Source organism: Mesoplodon mirus, assembly GCF_964341445.2.
Source record: "Mesoplodon mirus genome assembly, chromosome: 1".
In the NCBI taxonomy this organism is placed as follows: domain Eukaryota; kingdom Metazoa; phylum Chordata; class Mammalia; order Artiodactyla; family Ziphiidae; genus Mesoplodon; species Mesoplodon mirus.
This window is the reverse complement of record NC_138976.1, coordinates 8,459,543-8,480,339: the sequence shown is the minus strand read 5'-3', so window position 1 is coordinate 8,480,339 and position 20,797 is coordinate 8,459,543. Positions and strand designations below refer to the sequence as shown.

General features: G+C 42.9%; 1 protein-coding gene across 1 annotated transcript in view; it reads left to right on the top strand.

Annotated features, from left to right (window-relative positions):
- GARNL3 (GTPase activating Rap/RanGAP domain like 3) overlaps positions 1–20,797 on the top strand; it is a 154,317-nt gene that overhangs the window by 37,649 nt on the left and 95,871 nt on the right. Inside the window, exon 3 of the mRNA XM_082622306.1 lies at positions 5,822–5,891. Within this exon, the coding sequence (XP_082478432.1) occupies positions 5,822–5,891 (70 nt within the window). The remainder of the gene's footprint in view (positions 1–5,821; positions 5,892–20,797) is intronic.

Here is a 20,797-nt window from a genome sequence, read left to right as displayed (position 1 = left end):
GTAACTTGCCTGGGGCCACAGAGCTAGAGTGCCATGGAGCTGACATTCAAATCCAGGCATGTCTGACCACCTTATGGTTGGTGGAACTTGCTAAGGGATGGTAAACTTAAGATCCTGGTACAGGAGCACCTGGTACTGTGACCCCAGAAGCACAGTTGGGGAACAAGATGCTGTCTGGAGCCAGAATCCAGGGGCTCAGATTTCCTGGGACTCTTAAACTCTAGAAATCCTCTTGCTTACTTCCTACTTCCTAGTGTCTGAAATCTCTTCAAAAGGGGACAGGATTCTTCCATTTCATCATTAGAAGTTAATGTATAATTGCAGCTCTGCTTTTTTGTGTCACTTATCTTCAGAAGGAGAGACAACTGCTCCCTTATGTGCAATAAGCTATTCTCGTACCTGTTGTTAGGAGGCCCGGGGCTACTTCCAAGCCTAAATCTGTAGTCTGGCACATTTTTCAGCTTCTGTGTCCCTCAAATAGGGGGATCCCATCCATCTGTCTATTACAAACTGCTTATCAAGGGGGCGGAGGTGTTGTCCTGGCGCTCCTGACATGGAGCTCTGCTGTTGGTAAGCCTGTTGCTTTTCACAAATTCTCTCTGCTGATCCAGGAAGAATACCGGTCTTCCATTGGCTTTAACTCTTCCAGCAGGGCTGGAGTTGACTGAGGCCCGGAATAGTGGGGTCTGGCAGTTGTTAGGGTCAGTCACTAACCTCTGGGCCACTTGAGTAAGGACCTGTATTGCTGAGTTTCAGCTTCCTTTTTTTCCCCTTTTTCAGTTTCCATAACTTCGACTCTTTGGAGGGAGTTGTCCTGCTTTCCAGGTCCCTGACTTACATAATGGTAATTTTTCTAGCCTCTGTGTGGAGCTGGAAATCTTTGCTCTCATCCCAGGCCTTCTTTAGAGATTTAACATGCTGGTCCTCAGCTCTGTGCATGCTCGCAAAGTGTGATCCAGCATCCTCTCACATTAATTTACTAAAACAGAGAGAGTTTCTATTTAGAGCCTAGACCATAGTCCCTGTGAGGAACTTGAACCCTCTGATTCTTTTTTGCACCTGCCTTGTTCTGGTGACATGCTCTTGGGTCCCAAGTATTTTCTAGGTGAGGTCGCACTGCCGACACTTTTAGGGAGAGGATGTCGTGCTGAGCTGTGATGCTGCCCTTAGCCCCGCCCTAGGAGGCTGCTTGGCCCCAGGTCTCCCTTTCCACCACAGGGGAAAAAAAGGCATCTTACATTTGGTAGTATATATAAGTCCATGCCACTCTCTCACTTTGTCCCACCTTACCCTTCCCCCTCCCCATGTCCTCAAGTCCATTCTCTATGTCTGCATTGTAAAGCAATTATACTCCAATAAAGATGTTTAAAAAAAAAAAAAAAAGGCATCTTCTTTAAAAATTCTTTAAAAAGTTGGTAATCATGTATGCTGCACGCCCCTTCCCAGGGCTCTCTCTAACAACCGGAGAAGAATTCATACTCATAAAAAGAGCGATAATAATAGCTAGCATTTATTGAGTAGTTTTCATGTAATAGATGTTATGCTTAGAATAAATTTTTACCTGCTCTTTTTAGTGTATTCTTTATAACCCTATTAAGTAGGTGATACTATCAACCACATTTTATACATGTGGGAACTAATGCCCAGGGAGGTTAAGAACCCACATCTGTGACTGAAGCACTTGCCCTTAGGGACTATATGACACCTCCTCCCATTCATGGAAAACTTGATCAAGGCCTTGTCCTTCCTTATAAAAGTGCCGCAGAATGGCTAACAGGTTTCCCAGGGGTTCCAGAGTCATCTGGGAGAGCAGTATTTTTCAAAACATTGTCTGTGAACCCCCTGCATCAGAATTCCCACCACTGCTTATTAAAATCGCAGTCAGGCTGAATCACAACCTCTGGGAATAAGGCCAGGGAATCTGCATTTTTAGAAAGCTCCCCCCCCACACCCCCAGGGATTCTGCTGGACTCTGATAAACACTGCTATTTTCATTGGCATACTAATCACAGCTTATGGGTAGGCCTGAAACCAGCAAAAGGGATTGGTGAGGCTCTAGGGCAGGGATTGGGCAATCTTTCTATAAAGGGCCAGAGAGTAAATAGTTTGGGTTTTGCAGGCCCTACAGGTCTCTGTTACAACTCCTCGACCCTGCCATAGAAACACAAAAGCAGCCACAGACAGCCTATCACCAAAGGGCGTGGCTGTATCCCAATAAAACTTAGTATTCAAAAACAGGCAGTGAGAGGCCAGAGCTTGCTGACCCCGATAGTCATACTGGCCCACCAGCCCTCTGACAACCCCTTTTTTGTGGGGCTTATTCTTACACTACTTTCTGTTACCTACAGAGAGCTGTACCCATGAAATTAAAATCACCTGTTGTAACAGATAAACCTTGAGTCTTAGTGGCTTCAAGCAATAAAAGTTCTTTCTCATCTCACAGTCCAGTGAGGGTGTGCCTACTTAGGATATTCTGTGTGGTCATTTAGGGACCAGGACTCCTTCGTGGTGCGGCTTCACCCCTCTTGGTCCTCACAGCCATCCTCACAGCCAGCGGATGAGGAAAGAGAGCAAGGATTATTCATGGGAAATTTGTATGGGCATCGTCTGGAAGAGGTACCCATCATTTCTACCCACATTTCACTGGCCAGAATTCTTATTGTTTGGGGTCCAGAAACAGTGATTTCTCAAGCTTGTGAGGCCCTTGGTCTCGAGACTCTCTCTAGTCCCTTCTGTCTTTGTTTGAAATCCATCCAGTTCTAGCCCGGGCTCATCTCTTCCTTGAAAAAACCTTGCTAAGTTCAGCCAGTAGGAGCCAGCCCACAGGTTCACTGTGACCTGTTGAGCCACGTTCCTTAGAGCTGCAGGCTCAGAAGACACAGGTCTACCTCCTCAGTTACTGTAGGTGCAAGTTTTATCACCAGTTTGCTACTCTACAACCTAGATCTCTGTCTCTTCAGCCTCTGAGATGCATTTCCTCCCTGGCTGCTGCCTGCCTGTGAAGCCTGTGCCACATATTTTAGGTTGTTGTCATGGTAGTAACACCCCACTGCAAGATACCGACTTCCGTCTAGTTCAGGTAGCACAGCGGCTTTCACAGGTAAACCCAAACTCTACATGATTAACACAACTAACTGTTTATTTCTTGCTCACAGCATATTCTAATACAGATGTTCTTAAAGGTATGACCTTCCACTTGGTTTTTTCCTTCTTGAAGCTCTGCCTTCCTCTGGGCCCTTATGGTCCTCTCCACCCTGCTGGCCGCAGGGCAGGAGGGCAGGCGCTTCCCATGGGATCCCATAGGCACATCGCTTTGGTCTGTATTCTCTTGGCCAGAAATCAGTCATATGGTCACAGTCACTTGCAAGAGGGGCTAGGAAATGTAGTCTAGCGACAAGCCCCAGGGGAACAGGAAATAGGTTTTGGTGTGCACGTAGGCATATCTGCCTCTTGGGCCAGGACTGTCTGGACTGATGGAGTACCGTCCGGGGGCTTATCGGGAAGAAGGTCAACAGGTGGCCTGCCTTGGTGAGGGGCGTTATCAGGCAGCAGCTAGTGAGATCTGAAAGATGTGCAAATATCTTCACAAACGCAACAAACGTTTACTGCATGTCCACCCTGTGCTCAGCAGTGGGCCAGACTCTGGGGACCTGGAGGAGAACAAAAACTCCCCTTGGAGCTTGGGGTGATCCCCCTAAACACAACCCTTGTGCTGCTGGGTGCCAAGGGGCCAGAGAGCCTGGGGACAGAGGAGGAGAGTGGGGTGGGTTTTTTAACATGGCTGGTTTGAGTGCCTCCTGCCGCCCTAGAAATGCATCCTGTATAGTTCAGCCTGCCAGCCACCATTAGCAAGCGCTGTCTCTGCAGTGCATTGGATGAAATGTAATTAGAGGGGAAAAGGGCAGCCGATAGCTGATGTTCTGTTTATCTCTCTTGGTTGTTTTCCTAGGACATTGTTTTCCCTCTATGAGGCTTCTAAGGAGGTGGTTGCTCCAGGATTTAGGGTCGTCACCTTTTTTGTGTTTGTTTCTGGCTGTTGGCAAAGTTAGGGAGCTGGCACTGTGTCTTGGACCCCCCTCTGTGGTGCTGAGGACGGCACAGGGAGGGACCCAGAGCCCGGCATCCTTGCTTTTTTCATATTGTTGGCCATTTGGGTTAGAAGCCGCTGCTGCTGCGGTTGGTGACTGCATCATGGGCCTGACTTAACTGATGAGGTGGGCTGAGGTCTGGGCAGACAGCGCTCAGTCAACAGCCATTGAGCATCGGCTCTGTGCCCGACCTCTGTCCAAGCCCGTGGACACCTCCCTCCCTGGAGTCCACTCCCTCTCGGTAACTCAGGGCACCGGGGAAGGATCTTGAAACTGTTATGTAAGGCAATGGCAGTATTCTCCAGGAGCGTTTTCAAAAAGGGCTAAGAAAATGGGCATAGAGAACATAGCTAATAGTGCAGCAGGCCACGGAGGGAAGTTTTTACATCTCTTTCAGAGATTTTTCAGTAGAAAATCATGTCACTAGAAGCAGGAAGGTAGCCTGGGTAAATATCTAGGACACCGTTCCAAGCTGCATTCATTAATTTGTCACATGGTTTCAGCTAAGGCAGTGAGGACTACAAAAGGTTAAATCTCTCCTATACGATGAACTCAGCCATCCCTGTGAAATGGAGGACGCGGAATACCATTAGACTCTCTAATCTCATTTCTCTCTTGCTGTCCTTCTTGGAGCCTATCGAATAGTGACCTGGCAGAGAGTCAGTTCTGTGGACGTGAAACATCCGAGTCAGTCTCTTTCTGAACGTGCCAACAGGGCTGTAATTTAGAAAATGTAGCCTACCTTTTAAGGAAGGATGAAAAGGTACTAAATGCACCTTTCTTTGCATGTTAGATCCCAAATATTTGGGATATATTAAACACGTAATTTCTGGGGAATTTTATTTTCTGTTTTATTAGAGTATTTGCATGACATATTAGAACCAACTTATTAAAACTGTTTGTATTTGTGGATCTCCGGTGGTTTCATGAGTACTGCTTGAGGTCCTATATATGCCAACTATTCAATAAGATGTGTCTTTTGAGTGTGTAACTATGCATTCAAGATGCAAATGCAGTAACAATTTTGCCCTTGTTTTAATTACTCTTCCTCAACAACGCATGTGATTTTTCTTATCGGATTTAAGCCTTTTCTGAGGGGAGGGGGTAGGAAAGTATTAGCTACTGCCATGTAAGAAAAACTAAATATACTTGGAAGTTGGAATTTTACATTTTTCTGTTAGTCCTAGTCTTTTTCCATATTGTCATGTTGTCATAAATTAAAGGGGAGGGCGTGGGGCCTACCAGGATTTTGAAGGGGTTTTTTTCCTCCTATAAAGTTTATGTCTCCTGTATAGCATCCCATAATGCTGGTTATTTTTATGCTGAATATTTGGGACAAAGAGCCTCTCTTAAACGAAAGATAATTGCAAGCTTTGTCCCTTGCCTCAAGTTTACTGCAGGGTTTCTGTCCTCGTTGGTTATACAAAATGAAATTATAAACCACCAGTAGCCTGGGAGATGTCAATCGATTCCAAATGACTAAATATTTAATTCAATCATTGCCTATACTTCCAGGGATGACTCGGGTGTTTTTCTTCTTACTGAGGGCTCCATGAACGCCCGGCTCTGCAATGGCTGCTGAGGATTGTGTCTGTTGCAAGGAGGCTCCCCTGCAGTGAGGAGCTGGGCAAGCCTGTTCCATAGCAGCCCTTTTTGCAAATGGTAGTGGATTTTTGCGGAAGGTTTGTGGCCAGATCGCTATGTATAATACTGATGAAGCATTTTTGTTCCAGCTCTGTCTCGGAAGACCTAGGCTGTAGACGTGGGGATTTCAGTAGGAAACATTATGGATCTGTGGAGCTGGTAAGTTTACACTGTCTGTTCAGTGGTAGAACATTGATTTTGATTTAGAGAGGATCGCCAAGCTCTTCAGATCTTTTGTTGTATATTTACTGTTAGACCATGTGAGTACAGTATAAGGACTGGATGGGAATGAATGACTACTGAAAGGCTATAATAATTTGATCATCTTTATCTGTGTGTTTTTACTGTTACGTACTTTTAATCTGTGTCTTTCAGTGTGTTAAAACATGTGGCTTGGTATTTTTCTCTGTTAATGGTGTTATATAATTAAATAAAATCATTTATGAATTAAGAAAGGTAGCATTTGTTTTTATGTTATCTTGTTCATAAAAGTTTCTAAATCTAGCTTTTGAGGTTTAAATATTATTGTAATACATATTCTGATTTTTCTGTCCCTTTGCTCTCTGGGTACGTGATAGGAGTTAGAATATTTATGAGCTCTTTTTTTTCCTTTTAAAAGTATATGTGTTGGGCTAGATAAATGACTGTGATAGGTAATAGATATCTGGAATGAAAATATCCATATTTCCCTTAATGAGAGAAATTGGGGATTGTGTTATGATTTTTTTTTAATTGTATGCTTTCATTTTAAAAGAGGCATAATGAAGGCATATCATAGCCTCAATTTTTTAAAAGACAGAATTATGAGTTCTTTTCCCACAAGAAAAGAACAAATTGCATGGAAATTTGAATAAATTTTCAGGAAAATGTGCTCATAAGATTCTCTTGGTTATTAAAACATTAAATTTATTATTTCTATCTATTTACAAAAACTGAGTTGATGGGATCCATTTGTATAGTACCCAGTTATCCCCAATTAATATAAGCTGCATTCTTGCAGGGTTTAAAAAGTAAAAAAAAAATTATGCCAGAATCATGTGCCAGTAGCATTCTACTTGAATTCAAGCATATATTACAGGTTTGACTGTGTACCTGCCCCAGGTATATTCCTGAAAATATGCATTAAGTAAAAGATTTGGTCCTTGTTCTTAAGGCGCTTACTGTCCTCCAGCTGGGCAGATAAGATATACATAATATATCTAAAGAATGAATTTAGTCACATAAAAGATGCACTGGTTGATTCAATCAATGCCTGTTCTGTGTGAGTCACTGGTGACACCACGCCAACTCAGACCACCGCCTCTCCTGAAAGAGCATGTGTATAACTATAATTCAGAGTGGGAATTGGTAAATATTGTGAGAAGCACACAGATAGGGCCTGGTGGGGGTTGGGAGAAGGAGGGAGCGACCCATTCTAGCCAGGCACCTCAGGGGAGCAGCCTGGAAGGCCTTACGGGGGCTGTGGGATGTGGGTTGGTGGCAAGGAAGACAGACAGTAGATATTTGCACACAGCAAGATTCTTGGCAGTGATGATTCGAAGGGCAGCAAGCAAATGGTCCTGCCCAGCAGAGAGGGTAGGGCAGCAGAGCGTAGTGGTTACACAACAGCTAGGCTTTGGACTCAGACAGGCCTGCGTTCACATACCAGTTCCATCACTTTTTATCTTTGTAAACATCTCTGAACCCCAGGGGTGCCTAAGAGCTTGTGCTCTGAAGTCATTCTTGTTTCATCATTTACTAGTTGTATGATCTAGAACTTCTTTGAGCCTCAGTTTTCTCATCTATGAAATGGGGTTTATTAATATTATCTACCTTATAGGGTTGGCAGGAGGATTAAATGAGATGATGCACATAAGCACAGTCCCTGTTAACTAGCAAAGATGAAATTTGGTAGCGAAAGTAGGACCTTGACTCTTAGGTAAAGACTTGAACGTGATCTAATGAGTATGGAGCTCTGTAAACAATGAGAGTGGTGTCTGGGGGAGACAACGTAGGTGTGTAGGATGGACCCTTTATAGACTTGTGGAAATCGCAGACTGGGAACGTACTTCAGAGCAGCAGTTTCAAGCTTGAACAGGCATCAGAATCACCTGGAGAGTTTATTAAAACAAATTGCTGGATCCCACCCCCAGAGTTTCAAGTTCAGTAGGTTGGGGTTAAACCAGATTTTGCACTTCTAACAAGCTCCCAGATGATGTTGATGCCGCTGGTGCCAGGACCACCCTTGAAGAAACCCTGCCTTACTGAATCCTAGACTAGGCATCAGTTATCCCCAGCCTGATGAGGCAGCTCACTGAGCAAAAGTTCTTCAATCCATCTGTTCAGGTTTTTACTCTAGAGCCATGACTCTGTGTGTGTGTGTGTGTGTGTGTGTGTGTGTGTGTGTGTGTGTTTATAACTTTTTAAATATTATAAAGTAACTTTTAAATACATTTTAAAATTCCATGTGTAATTTCACCATCTTGCAGAAAGTATTTTCATCTCCTTTGGTACCTTCCAATTTTTATAGCTCCAAAGCCATTTCTACATGGCTGTAATCAAATTATACATTTACTTTCACGTTCCTCTTTTTTCATTTAACTGTATTTTGTAACTATCTTCTTGTTATGTAGTCTTTGAAGTTACCATTTTAATTGGTGCATGATAGCCCAACAAGGTGATAAACAATTATCTGTGGAACAGTTTCCCTCCTTTTGTAAAATCAGGTTGTTTCTAGTTTTCCCACGTTAGAAATGACATGCGCTAGAGGCTGCAATGGTTGGGAAAGATGCAATGAGCAAGTTCCAGTTGTGCCATCTGAGGATCTCTTGAAATTCAGACTCCAGTGTGTTAAGGGAGGAGACATTTTCTCTCACCTATGAACGGCAGAGTATTATTAAATTAAAAACCATTTTATGCATCCTAAGTTCATGAGAAAGCGAGTTTAATTTTTCTTATACCTGGTTTGATGAATATTGTTGGGAACCCAATCGATCTTGGGCGTCCTGGAACTCAGACTTTGTAGAGAGGTCCTTAGGATTCTGTAAAATTGAAATTTTAGCATAAACTTCTTCTGACCTTCAGCAAATTAGGTAGAAGTCCTTGTGAAGAAGGATATCGGCCATTCAAATCAGCAATGAGGGCAGATGCAGGGGCTTGGTTCCTAGGTTTCAACTGGGTATACATTTGGTGAGAGACTGTGGAGCTCAGATCTCTACTGACTCACAGGAGAGTTTCTCAGCCCTGATTCAACAGCTGTGTGTTGAAGTCTCCCGCCATGGGGCAGGCACGGTGCCGGGCACTGCGGGAGAAGGAAAAAACCAGTTGTTCTGCTCTCCTAGAGCTGGGGATAGTCTAGCTTTAGAAACCAATGGCCTCAAACTTTGAGTCTCCAGGCCATGTGTGTCTTGGCTGCCCCCAGCTGTGTTCCCTGCCTTAATCAGGGATGGTTTCCTCGCAAAGAACGGAGATCCACTGGGTCCAGCTCAGGTATAAAGTAATGCATGGAAAGGGTGTGGGTGAATCTCCCCAGAATGCAGTGCAGGAAGCACAGCTGGGCCCCATGTGACTGGGAAGCCATCAAGCAGCTATTCTCATTTCTCTCCAGTCCCTGTGATTTCTCAGCTTCACTCTTCTCTGCGTGTTGATACCAATCTCCTCTCTGCACGCCAGCTTCCCCGAAAGCACAGTTGCCTCTCTCCAGTCCATTTTTTTCCCAGCAGCGGTGGGTTTTTTTTTAATACTTCTTTTTATCATGGTAAAATATACACAACATAAAATTTACCATTTTTAAGTGTACAATTCAGGGCCATTATGTACATCCACAGGGTTATGCAACCATCACCACTGTCCACTTTCAGAACATTTTTCATCATCCCAGGTAGATACCGTACCCATTAAACAATGATTCCCCCCGCTCTCCAGCCCCTCGCAACCTCTGTTCTATCTTCTGTCTCTGAATTTGCCTATTCTACATATACATGTAAGTGGAATTATACAATTTTTGTCCTTTTGTGTATGATTTATTTCACTTGGCATAATATTTTCAAGGTTCATCCATGTTGTAGCATGTATCAGAATTTCATTCCTTTTTATGGCTGAATAATGTTTCATCGTGTATATACCGCATTTTGTTTATTCACCTATTGATGGATGTTTGGGTTGTTTCTACTTTTTAGCTATTGTGGATAATGTTACTGTGAACATTGTTATACAAGTATGTGCTTGAGTCCCTGCTTTTAATTCTTTTGGGTATATTAACTAGGAGTGGAATTGCTGGATCTTATGGTAGTTCTATTTTTAACTTTTTGAGGCACTCTCAAACTAGTCTCAAAGTGGCTGCACCATTTTACATCATTCCCACAGCAGTGCTCCAGGGCTTCAGTTCCTCCACATTCTCACCAACACTTGTTATTTTCCTTTTTTTTTTTTTAATAGCCATCCTAACAGGTATGAAGTAGTATCTCATTGTTGTTTTGATTTGCCTTTCACTAATGATTAATAATGTTGAGCATCTTTTCATGTGCTTATTGGCCATTTGTATATCTTCTCTGGAGAAATGGTATTCAAGTCCTTTGCCCATTTTTAAATTGGGTTGTTTGTTTTGTTGTTGTTGAGTTTTAGGAGTTCTTAATATAGTCTGGATATTAATCCTTTATCAGATATATATGATTTGCAAATATTTTCACCTATTATGTGGGTTGTACTTTTATTCTGTTGACAATGCCCTTTGATGCACAAAAGTTTTAAAATTTTCATGAAGTCCAGTTTATCTGGTTTTTTCTCTTGTGGCCTGTGCTTTTGGTGTTTGTATCCAAGAAATCATTGCCAAATCCAGGGTCATGAAGATTTCCCCCTATGTTTTCTTCTAAGAGTTTTATAGTTGTAGCTTTTACATTTATGTCTTTGATCCACTTTGAGTTAATTTTTGTATATGGTGTAAGGTAAGGGTCCAACTTCATTCTTTTGCATGTGGATGTTCAGTTTTCCCGGCATTATTTGTTGAAAGGACTGTCCTTTTCCCATTTAATGGTCTTGGCATCCTTGTCGAAAATCAATTGATCATGTATACAGGGTTAATTTCTAGGATTTCTCTTCTGTTTCATTGGTTTATATGTCTGTCTTTATGCCAGAGTGATGTTTTTAAATGTTGACAACGCAACGTCTTTTCTTTCTTAAATCCCTTCTGTGGCCCATTGCACTGCAAGCCCAGACCTTTTACAAAGCCCTACAAGATCCTGTGTGATCCCTGTTCTGCCTTCCTCTCCCACCGTCTCTCATGCTACTCACCATGCTTCAGTGGCCTGATTTTGGTCTCTAGAACAATTTGAGTTCCTCCCTGTCCTTTGCACTTACTATTCTCTCTTCCAGCTGTTCTCTAACTCAGCATCCTCTTTATTTTCTTAATGGTGTTTATCACAATTGATTTTTTTTTAATGCTTATTTGGCTGTACCAGGTCTCAGTTGTGCCATGCGGGATCTTCGCTGCGGCATGTGGGATTTTTTTTAGTTGCGGCGTGCAGGATCTTTAGTTGCTGCATGCGGGATCTAGTTCCCTGACCAGGGATCGAACCTGGGCCCCCTGCATTGGAAGAGCGGAGTCTTAACCACTGGACCACCAGGGAATTCCCACAATTGATATTTATTTGTTTACTAACTACTCTCTCATCCACTAGAGGTGAGGGTGGGAACCATGTCTGCCTTGTTCATTGTTGGATTTCTAGGCCCTGGCAAGGCCCTGGCACATACAAAGTTCTCATTCACTGTTTCTTATTACTAAATTGATTTCTAGTCCCCCAATCCCCTGGTCTTGCAGCCCTTTCGCTCCTCATAGTCATAGGGTGAAGGGTTCATTCTTGGACCCTAATTTCTTGGATTCGGGTATCTATCCCTGATTCAAACAGTTGAGTTCAGGGTAGTGGGATCATGTGGTATAAACGTGGCCTCCTAGACCCACATCCTCAACAAAGTTTGTGGATAGGGCAGATTCTCTCTGAAAAGGATATAGAGAAAAATCAGTTTCAAAGAGCATGAGCTGGGAAGGAGGCCTCACATGTGTCTGCAATATTTCCTCTTATAGTAGATGATTTAAAAGCTCCAACTATAAGCACCTGGCTAAAATGTCATCCTCTGCCAGTGGACTATTATCTCTGACACTTTTTTTAATCCCATAAACAATGATATGGATTATAAACTCTCTAAAAATAGGAATCATGGCTCTTTATTTACCACTGTGTCCCTCATACCAACCACAATGCTTAGCATTAGTAACTTAGTAAATATTAATTGAATGAATGAATGGTTCAATTTGGTTGGAATTAGAGAGTAACCTAACCTGTCAAAAATAAAGATGGGGGCTTCCCTGGTGGCGCAGTGGTTGAGAGTCCGCCTGCCGATGCAGGGGACACGGGTTCGTGCCCCAGTCCGGGAAGATCCCACATGCCGCGGAGCGGCTGGGCCCGTGGGCCATGGCCGCTGGGCCTGCACGTCCAGAGCCTGTGCTCCGCCACGGGAGAGGCCACAGCAGTGAGAGGCCTGCGTACCGCAAAAAAAAAAATAAATTAAATTAAATAAATAAAATAAATAAAATAAAAAAGGAAAAACGAGCTTCTTTGATTCCCCCCTCCCCAGTATAGACTCATCAGCTTGCAGTGCATTCCATCTGAAACATATGCCATTTTTCTTCCTGATGAATTGAAAGTCTGGTCTGTCGTGGCAGCATTCTAAGCAAGGCACAGCTATTACCCCATCGACCATTCTTCTTTACTTTATATCGAAATCTGTCAGAATAAGATTGTTTGTAGTTTTTACTGATCTTTCCTTGGCCTTTGACTCAATGGGTAAGAAACTGGTGTGTTACAAATGATAAATGGTATGGGCGCCAGATGGACCTCTCCCCTGCCCAGCCCAGCCACTGATCCTCATATAACCCCACATCTGGATACTTCTGGGGAAGCCACAATCTGCAGGTAATTTCAAGTCTGGATAAAACAGGGTGGTATATTGTCCATTCCTTTTAAAACTTGTACCCTAATGACTCAAGCCTGCATTTGGATCAGCTGCATGTTCCCCTGGTATGTCAGAGAGACACATATAAATGCAACTCTGTGAGGGTAGCATGGGTTGTTATGAGCTCAGGGTGTCCTGAGGGTGTCCTCAAAGGACGTCTGGCTGTACTGAGCACAACCAAAAGAGGGGTTTATCATGAGCTTGGTTGGCAACTGCAGATTTTAACATTTGAGGTTTTGACTATGTGAAGATTTTTGAAGTCTGATATGTAGTAATTTGTATTTTTGCTCAGGCACAAACTTGAATTATGCCTGTGGGACTATTGTGCAGAAACACGACTCTTGGCTAATGAGTGATTTAGCTAGCTGCCTGCCCAGCATCCCTAATACTCTACAGGGTTGAGTAGGCTTTTTGTTTTCAGAGGCATTTTATGGGAGAATTATATTCTATGTAGTATCACTAAATTGAGAGATGAGTGAAGGTACCAGCATATTTCCCTTAGGAACATCAAAACATCAAGACTTCTACATTCTACAACTAGAATCATAATTTTGGCAGATGTTCTCTGATATTTAACTGGCTTATATTTAAGGCTTTGATAGCTGGTTGACTCATGTAGGTACTGCAAGGTGTAACATTCATCTGGAGTTGTCAGTGACTTAACGTGGTTAAAAACTCTGGTGCTCTTTTTAATATTTTTGATGCCTTTGTGGATGATCAGTAATGCCGACATGGAACATTTTCCAGGCTAAAATTATTGCAACCATTTTCAGTAATGTAGAACTTTAAGACCTTACTCAGATAATTATTTATGCATGAGAATGGAACCAGAAATCTTTTATTATGATTATTATTTTATTATTATTATTAGTTTTGCTGTTTACTGAATGCTTACTATGTACCAGTGACTGAGCTAAATACTTTAGACGCATTTACCTATTTAATCCTCCCAAACAACTATTGGCAGTAGATGTTATTTGATTGCACCACACACTGTGGATGCTCAGAAGACATTTGTGGACATTGAATGGATTCCCGTTTATCAGACGATCTCAGAGAGATCCCACGGCTAGTGAGTGTAGAGGCGACACTTAAGCCCAGGTCTGTCTGACTCCAAGAGCCCCTGTACTTAATCTCTCAGTCTACGAGCCTGTGCTGTCATAGCCCTGCCACTTATAGGCTGTTTCCTAAGGCAATTGGATTGATTGTTAGAGCAAACATCTCTGGCCTTAATCAACAGCATAGAGTAGCTCTGCTTGAGGTTTTAGCTCAAATACATAATTTCGAACTCTCTTAGGTCCAAATCTTAACAAAAGCTTGATTTTAAGAAGAATGTTCATAAAGAATTACCTAAGAGATGTCCATGCCATAAATGGTTTAAATTTAATTTCTGGATTAGGCCCAACCATAAGGTAGCTGCAGACACTTGGCCTGCCTTTCTTGGCCCCTCTTAGTCTGGCTTTTCTTGATCTGTGCCTTGGTGTTACGCCTTTAACTTGCACTGATGGACAGAGCAGGAAGGAGCCATATGGATCTGGACGGTGCGTCTCTTGCAGGAAGGTCTTGAGGATTTTTCTCAGTCTGTCACACAGTGTCTCCTTTAAGAGGGCCTATGAGAAAAATTTTCCCGGGACCAAAAAGCAGCTTTGTTGTTATCCTTATAGGCAGTAGGAATCCTCTAAATGGCTGGCTGGGTTTTTTCCTCTTTGCATTGGCCTCTAGGAAGCTCAGGACCCTATTTATGGCTTGCTTCTAACAGCCTTAAAGGACTTTATAACATGCAGCCTAAACTTATTCTCTTGTTTTCAGGTTATTTACCCACACCTCATTTTCCCTTGTTCTGAATTTCTTCTGTATCTAATTTTCTCCTTTGAGTGAGATACATTTCAGTAAGCTGCTTTAAATCTCTTCTAAAAAATAAGGTAGGGGCTTCCCTGGTGGCGCAGTGGTTGAGAGTCCGCCTGCCGATGCAGGGGACACGGGTTCGTGCCCCGGTCCGGGAGGATCCCACATGCCGCGGAGCAGCTGGGTCCGTGAGCCATGGCCGCTGAGCTTGCGCGTCTGGAGCTTGTGCTCCACAATGGGAGAGGCCACAACAGTGAGAGGCCCGCGTACCACACAAAAAAATAAAATAAAAAATAAGGTAGAGCAAAAATTAAAAAAAAAAAATCCGTATTCAGCTTCTAGCCCTTAACAGCATATCCTCTGTCCCCCATTGATGGTAGCTTAGTTTATAGAATGGTTTTGACCCTTGTCTCCTCCCTACCCTACTTTTTGATTAGTGCTTTCATGAACTATTTTCCTAGGATCAACAACACCTGGGGAGAATTAGCATCACCTGCCCAGCCGTTTGGTGACCACCTTGAGCGCTGAGCCCTGTGTTAATGGTCTGGATAATTGGGGTCCAAAAATCTTCCAAATCAACTAGCTAAACACACACTGTAATCAGAATACCAGACAAGTCCTCCAACTTTTCCAGGCAAAATCAACCCTGGAAACAGCCATTTCAATGATACTTGGCACCAGCGTGCTCTCTAGTTTCACAACTAGGACTGCAGACGCTCCACGCCCTCCTGGGTAGCACGGGCCTGGGTAGCTCACGCTGGGTTCCTCGTGGCCGCACAAGTCTCCCGTTCCTGTGCGGCCCCACGTCCTCCTCCGGGTGACCCTCTCTGCTGCCGCGGTGCCCTCAGCTCAGCTCATGACCTCTGGCTCCTACACCTGCTGCTGGAACCCTGGGGTCTTTGTTCTGTGACTCCAGTGGTCTTCAGCTGGTGGGATATAGTACTCTGCTGGACTATTAAAATACTTTCAAATTTTGATCAATGTACAACAGTTTATATTTTGTGTACCCACAGCTACAAACTGTTAACATATTGTTTATTGGTTAATTCTTCACAGCAAACCTAGTTTTCTACCTTGATTGTGGTCTCTTGTATACTCTGGAGGTAAAATTCTCAAGTGTGTCTCAAACACCCAGTCTTTCTTAAGTGTCTGCTTGGTGATATCCGTTGCCTCTCACAACTTACTTGTGCCAAGGTGACCTCTGCCCTATACCAGGTCCTGTCATGTGCCCAGCTCAACTTTTAGTAAGACAGACCAGGCTCAGCGGTATGTATTGTCAGTTGTAGCAAAAATAAATTTTAAGCTTGATCAAAAATATATAATGTTGGGACTTCCCTAGTGGCGCAGTGGTTAAGAATCCGCCTGCCAATGCAGGGGACATGGGTTCGAGCCCTCGTCTGGGAAGATCCCATGTGCCGCAGAGCAACTAAGCCCGTGTGCCACAACTACTGAGCCTGCATGCCACAACTACCAAAGCCCGCGTGCCTAGAGCCCATGCTCTGCAACAAGAGAAGCCACCACAACAAGAAGCCTGTGCACCGCAATGAAGAGTAGCCCCCGCTCGCCGCAACTAGAGAAAGCCTGCGTGCAGCAACAAAGACCCAATGCAGCCATAAATAAATAAATAAATTTATTTAAAATATATAAATATAATGTTATATACCTTTGTATACTGCTCTTATGAATACAAAATATTTTCAGTTTTCTGAAAGGTATTTTTAAGAACCTGTGTTTACTTCTGAATTCAGGCAGGTCTACCATCAAAAATGTAGTACTTGACAGCCATGAACACAGACCCAAGAATTTGAAAAACACCCTTTTACTTCTTTTAATGCTGTTACCTTGAAAATGAATCTTATCTTTTGGCCAACCTTTCACCATGTGGGCTCTGAACAGTCATAGCTCTTTGTTAGACCCTCAGAACCAAGTCTAATGCTTTTAACTTATTAGCTGCCCCCTGGTAGGCAACTTGGGACAAATTTCCCCAGGGGTGTGGGACCCAGAGCATTTGAGGCTTCTTTCGGGTCTGTCTCAGCACCCCCAAGCTGAGACCCTTGTCTTCAGCTTTCTTCTGTCTTGGGGCAAGTCCCTATTTTGTTGGGGTACATATCCATTCCGTGGGTTGGAGCAGCTTCACCCTCTTTGTAGGAGAGGAGAATATCTGTGGTTTTAAAATTTGCTCCCCTTTTGTCCCCCACTGGGTGAATTTAGGGAAAGTCATGCCCAAATCCAGTGTAGCCTGCCGTGACTGACTTACCAAAAAGGGCTCCCAGTTTCATGCCACAATGAATATTCTTATTTTTATATTGAACTATTTTACATATTTAATTAAAGCAGTTACTTTGGGCTCCTTTATGTGTAAGAAAAGGATTGTATGCTTTTTGGCCTCAGCTTTTTAATTGGTCTTTCGCAGTTATCACTGTGTTGCAATCTTTTAAAATATAATCTCAGGCTGTGTTTGCTTAATAGATGTGAAGACTTTTTAATTATGTTGGGAGTACATTTCAGCCCCTCTAAATTCTCCTTTTGATCCCCACGATAGTTCCACAAATTCCCTTGCAAATTCGCCTTTGGATGCTTCCCCTTCTTGTTCCCACTGAGCCTGCTCTTGCCAAAGTCACCAGAGACCTTTCTGCTACCAAATCCAGGTGATGCGTTTAGTCTTTAGCTCACAGGCCCACTCTGCACATGCGCCCTGTTAAAACTTTCCCCTCCCTTGGCGTCTGAGCCTCTGCTCACCCGTGCTTCTCCTTCTACCTCCCTACTGTACCTTCTCAGCTTCTTTTAGGGAGCTCTTCTCTTCTGCCTGGCCCTGAATTTGGATGCTCCTCAGGGTTCTCTTCTCACTCTGTCTGCTCTCCCTCGCCATCTTTCCTATCCCATGGCTTCAGGTACTGTCTTTAGGCTGGTGACTCACAGATCCATATATTCTTCCCAGGTCTCTGCCCACAGCATATAGGACCACCTGCCCAAATGTCCACTGGTCATTGCCATGGGCAACTGAACCTTAAAACGCCCACTACGGAACTCACCGTCGTTGCTCTTTGCCCACCCACACCACTGGGTAAATGGCTCTACCTTTCCTTCCGTTGCTAATATCAGAAACCAGGAGCTCACCCATAGCCCACATCCAATCTCTTACCAAATCCTGTTGGTTATATGTTCTCAAAAGATTTCATGGGTAAGTTGCTCTTATTCACATGGATGTGCACTCACAATGCCAGACCGTCTTTTGAGGAGACGATAGATAGATAGATAGATAGATAGACAGACATATATACGTATATATATGTATGCATGGAAATATGTATTATGTATATGTACTAACATAAATTTCACAACTATCTCATGAGGTATAGATACTTTTGTTACCCTCATTTTATAGATGAGGTAACTGAAGTTCAAAGAGATTAACTTGTCCAAAGTCACATAACTAGTAAGTTCCAGAGCTTGTCCCTCTGTCTTATGCACAGTAGGTTGTATTTATTTAAAAGTTCTATAATCTCCCCATTGTTATAGGCTGTGCTCCAATGCCCCTCATACTTTACGGCACATAAAAATCACTTGAGGAATTTGTTTAACATTCAGGCTCTGATTTGACATGTCTGGAGTGAACCAAATAGTGTACATTTTTTTTACAAGCTTCCATTGTGAAAGTGACTTTTAATTCCTTATGTGTTTCTCATTTGATCTCTTAAGGAGGTAGGAATAGGAAAAGGACAGGCGTGTTTGCTTCTATGAACTCCCTTTTTGGAGTGACATCTGTGTCATTTCCTCCTTCTCTGAGCTTCCTTCAGTTCTTCTTGGTCTCCCTGACTTCTCAAAGATTCCATTCAACAAGCTTTGATAAGAGCATCTAGTTTTTCAGAATCCTCAGCTGTAGTTAACCTGATTCTGGGGGATGATTTGCTTAATGCTACAAAGAGTACTTTCCCAAATGTCCCACTCTGTCAGCCTCATACTTATGCTTTCAAACAAATAACAACAACAACAAATCAACAACAAAAAGCCTTCACATCTCCCCTTTGCTTATGGAATAGAGCTTTTAGCTTTCCAAAAATGCCTCCAACCAGTCTTTGGAGCCTTCACACCTCTGGTCCATGATCCAGGCAAATAGGCCTTTACTCACCGTCACCCAGGCCTCTGGGGCTTTTTTATGCCTCTCCGTCCTTCTAAAATGCCTTCTTGAAATACACCTCTACCAGGGCTGTTTTCCATGCAGCCTTACCTGCTTCCCCTATGGGGAAATCATCTTTCACTCTTTAGAACCCTGCAATTCTTTGCATTTCTCTATGGCACCTGTCATATTTTACACTGAAATTATTTGTATGCATTTCTTATACCTTTTCAGTGGGCAGAACTCATGGTTCTTTTTTGTTGAATCCCCAGTGGCATCTAGCTCACTGCCAAATGTCTATGTATTAGCTAAAAGATCAATTTTGCTAAAAATCTGGTGTCTGATCAACTTTTTTCCTTTCTTAAATTTTTATATTACTTTCCATTCTCTGTGTGTCTATGTACACATGCACGCCGGTATACTTTTAAACATACTTTTCTGATTATAAAAGGAATACATGCTCATTATAGACAATTTGAAATATAGTGAAAAAGCACTGGAAAATTAAATTAGTCTGTAATACTACCACCTATGGATAATCACTATTAACATTTAGTGTGTGTCCCTTTAGTAATTAAAGTTATATACAAAACGGTTTTATATATTTTTTGTGCTTCTTTACTTAAAAACAAAGTAGTCTCTTTTTGAAGACATAGATACTCTTCCACAAACAACTTTGTCTTCTTCCATCTAAATCTCTTATTTCTTCTGTGTGTCTGATTGGCTACGCACTGGCTAGGACTCCAGAACCATGTTAAATATCATGGTTGCAGGCATCCTTATCCTGCAATTCCAGGTAAGTTTTTTAGGAAGTATGTGAGGGTTATCTTTTCTCAATCATTGTGTGTCTGAGAACGTCTTGAGCTATGCCTTCCATAAGAACAGCTTGGTTTGTTTTTAAATTTCTGAGTCATCACCTTTCTCTCTTAAAAATTCACAAATGTGGGGGACTTCCCTGGTGGCACAGTGGTTACGAATCCGCTTGCCAATGCAGGGGACACAGGTTTGATCCCTGGTCCGGGAAGATCCCACATGCCGTGGAGCAACTAAGCCCATGTGCCACAATTACTGAGCCTGTGCTGTAGAGCCTGAAAGACACAACTACTGAGCCTGCATGCCACAACTATTGAAGCCCACGCGCCTAGAGCCCGTGCTCCGCAACAAGAGAAGCCAGTGCAATCAGAAGCCCACGCACCACGACGAAGAGTAGCCCCCACTTGCCGCAACTAGAGAAAGCCCGTGCGCAGCAACAAAAACCCAACGCAGCCGAAAATAAATAAATAAATAAATTTATTTTTCAAAAAAATTCACAAATTTTGATCTGTTACTGTATTGTTTTCCTAGGTCTGCCATAACAAATTACCACAAACCGAATGGCTTAAAACAACAGAATATTCTCTCGTAGTTCTGGAGGCTAGAAGTCTGAAGTCAAGATGTTGGCAGGGCCACACTCCCTCTGAAGGTTCGAGGGAGAAATCCTCCCTTGCGTCTTCCAGCTTCCATGGTTGCCAGGAATCCCTGACATCCTTTGGCTTGTAGCTGCATCACTCCAATCTCTGCTTCACATGGCCTCCTGACCTGCATTTCTGTAACTGTGTCTCCCTCTTTTCTCTTATAAAGACACCAGCCATTGGACTTAGGTCCCACCCTAATTCAGTGACCTCATCTTAACTTATGTAATTACATCTACAAAGGCCCTCTTTGCAAATAAGAGCACATTCTGAGGTTCCAGGTGGATGTAAAGTGGCGGCAGGGGGCAGGGGACACCATTCAAGCCAGTACAGTTACTTTCTGCCCTTCAGTGTTCAGAAAGAAGCCTGAGACAGTTTAGTTTATTTTCTTTTGCAGAAACCTTTCCTGCCTGGATCTTTCTCAAACCTTCTTTATTCTTTTATTTTAAAAATGTTTCCCATAGTTTCTCTGTCTTTCTCTTCTCACCAATTTTTCCTAAAATATTGCATCTTTGCAAATCTTGGACCCAGGTCTTACATCACGGATGAATATTTTCTTCAGATATATCTTTGATTATTGCTCATTTTTCCCCCTTGAAACGATAAGGAAGATCTTTTTTCTGTCCTCTGTAGCTGTCTTTTCCTTCTCATTATTTTCATTTTGT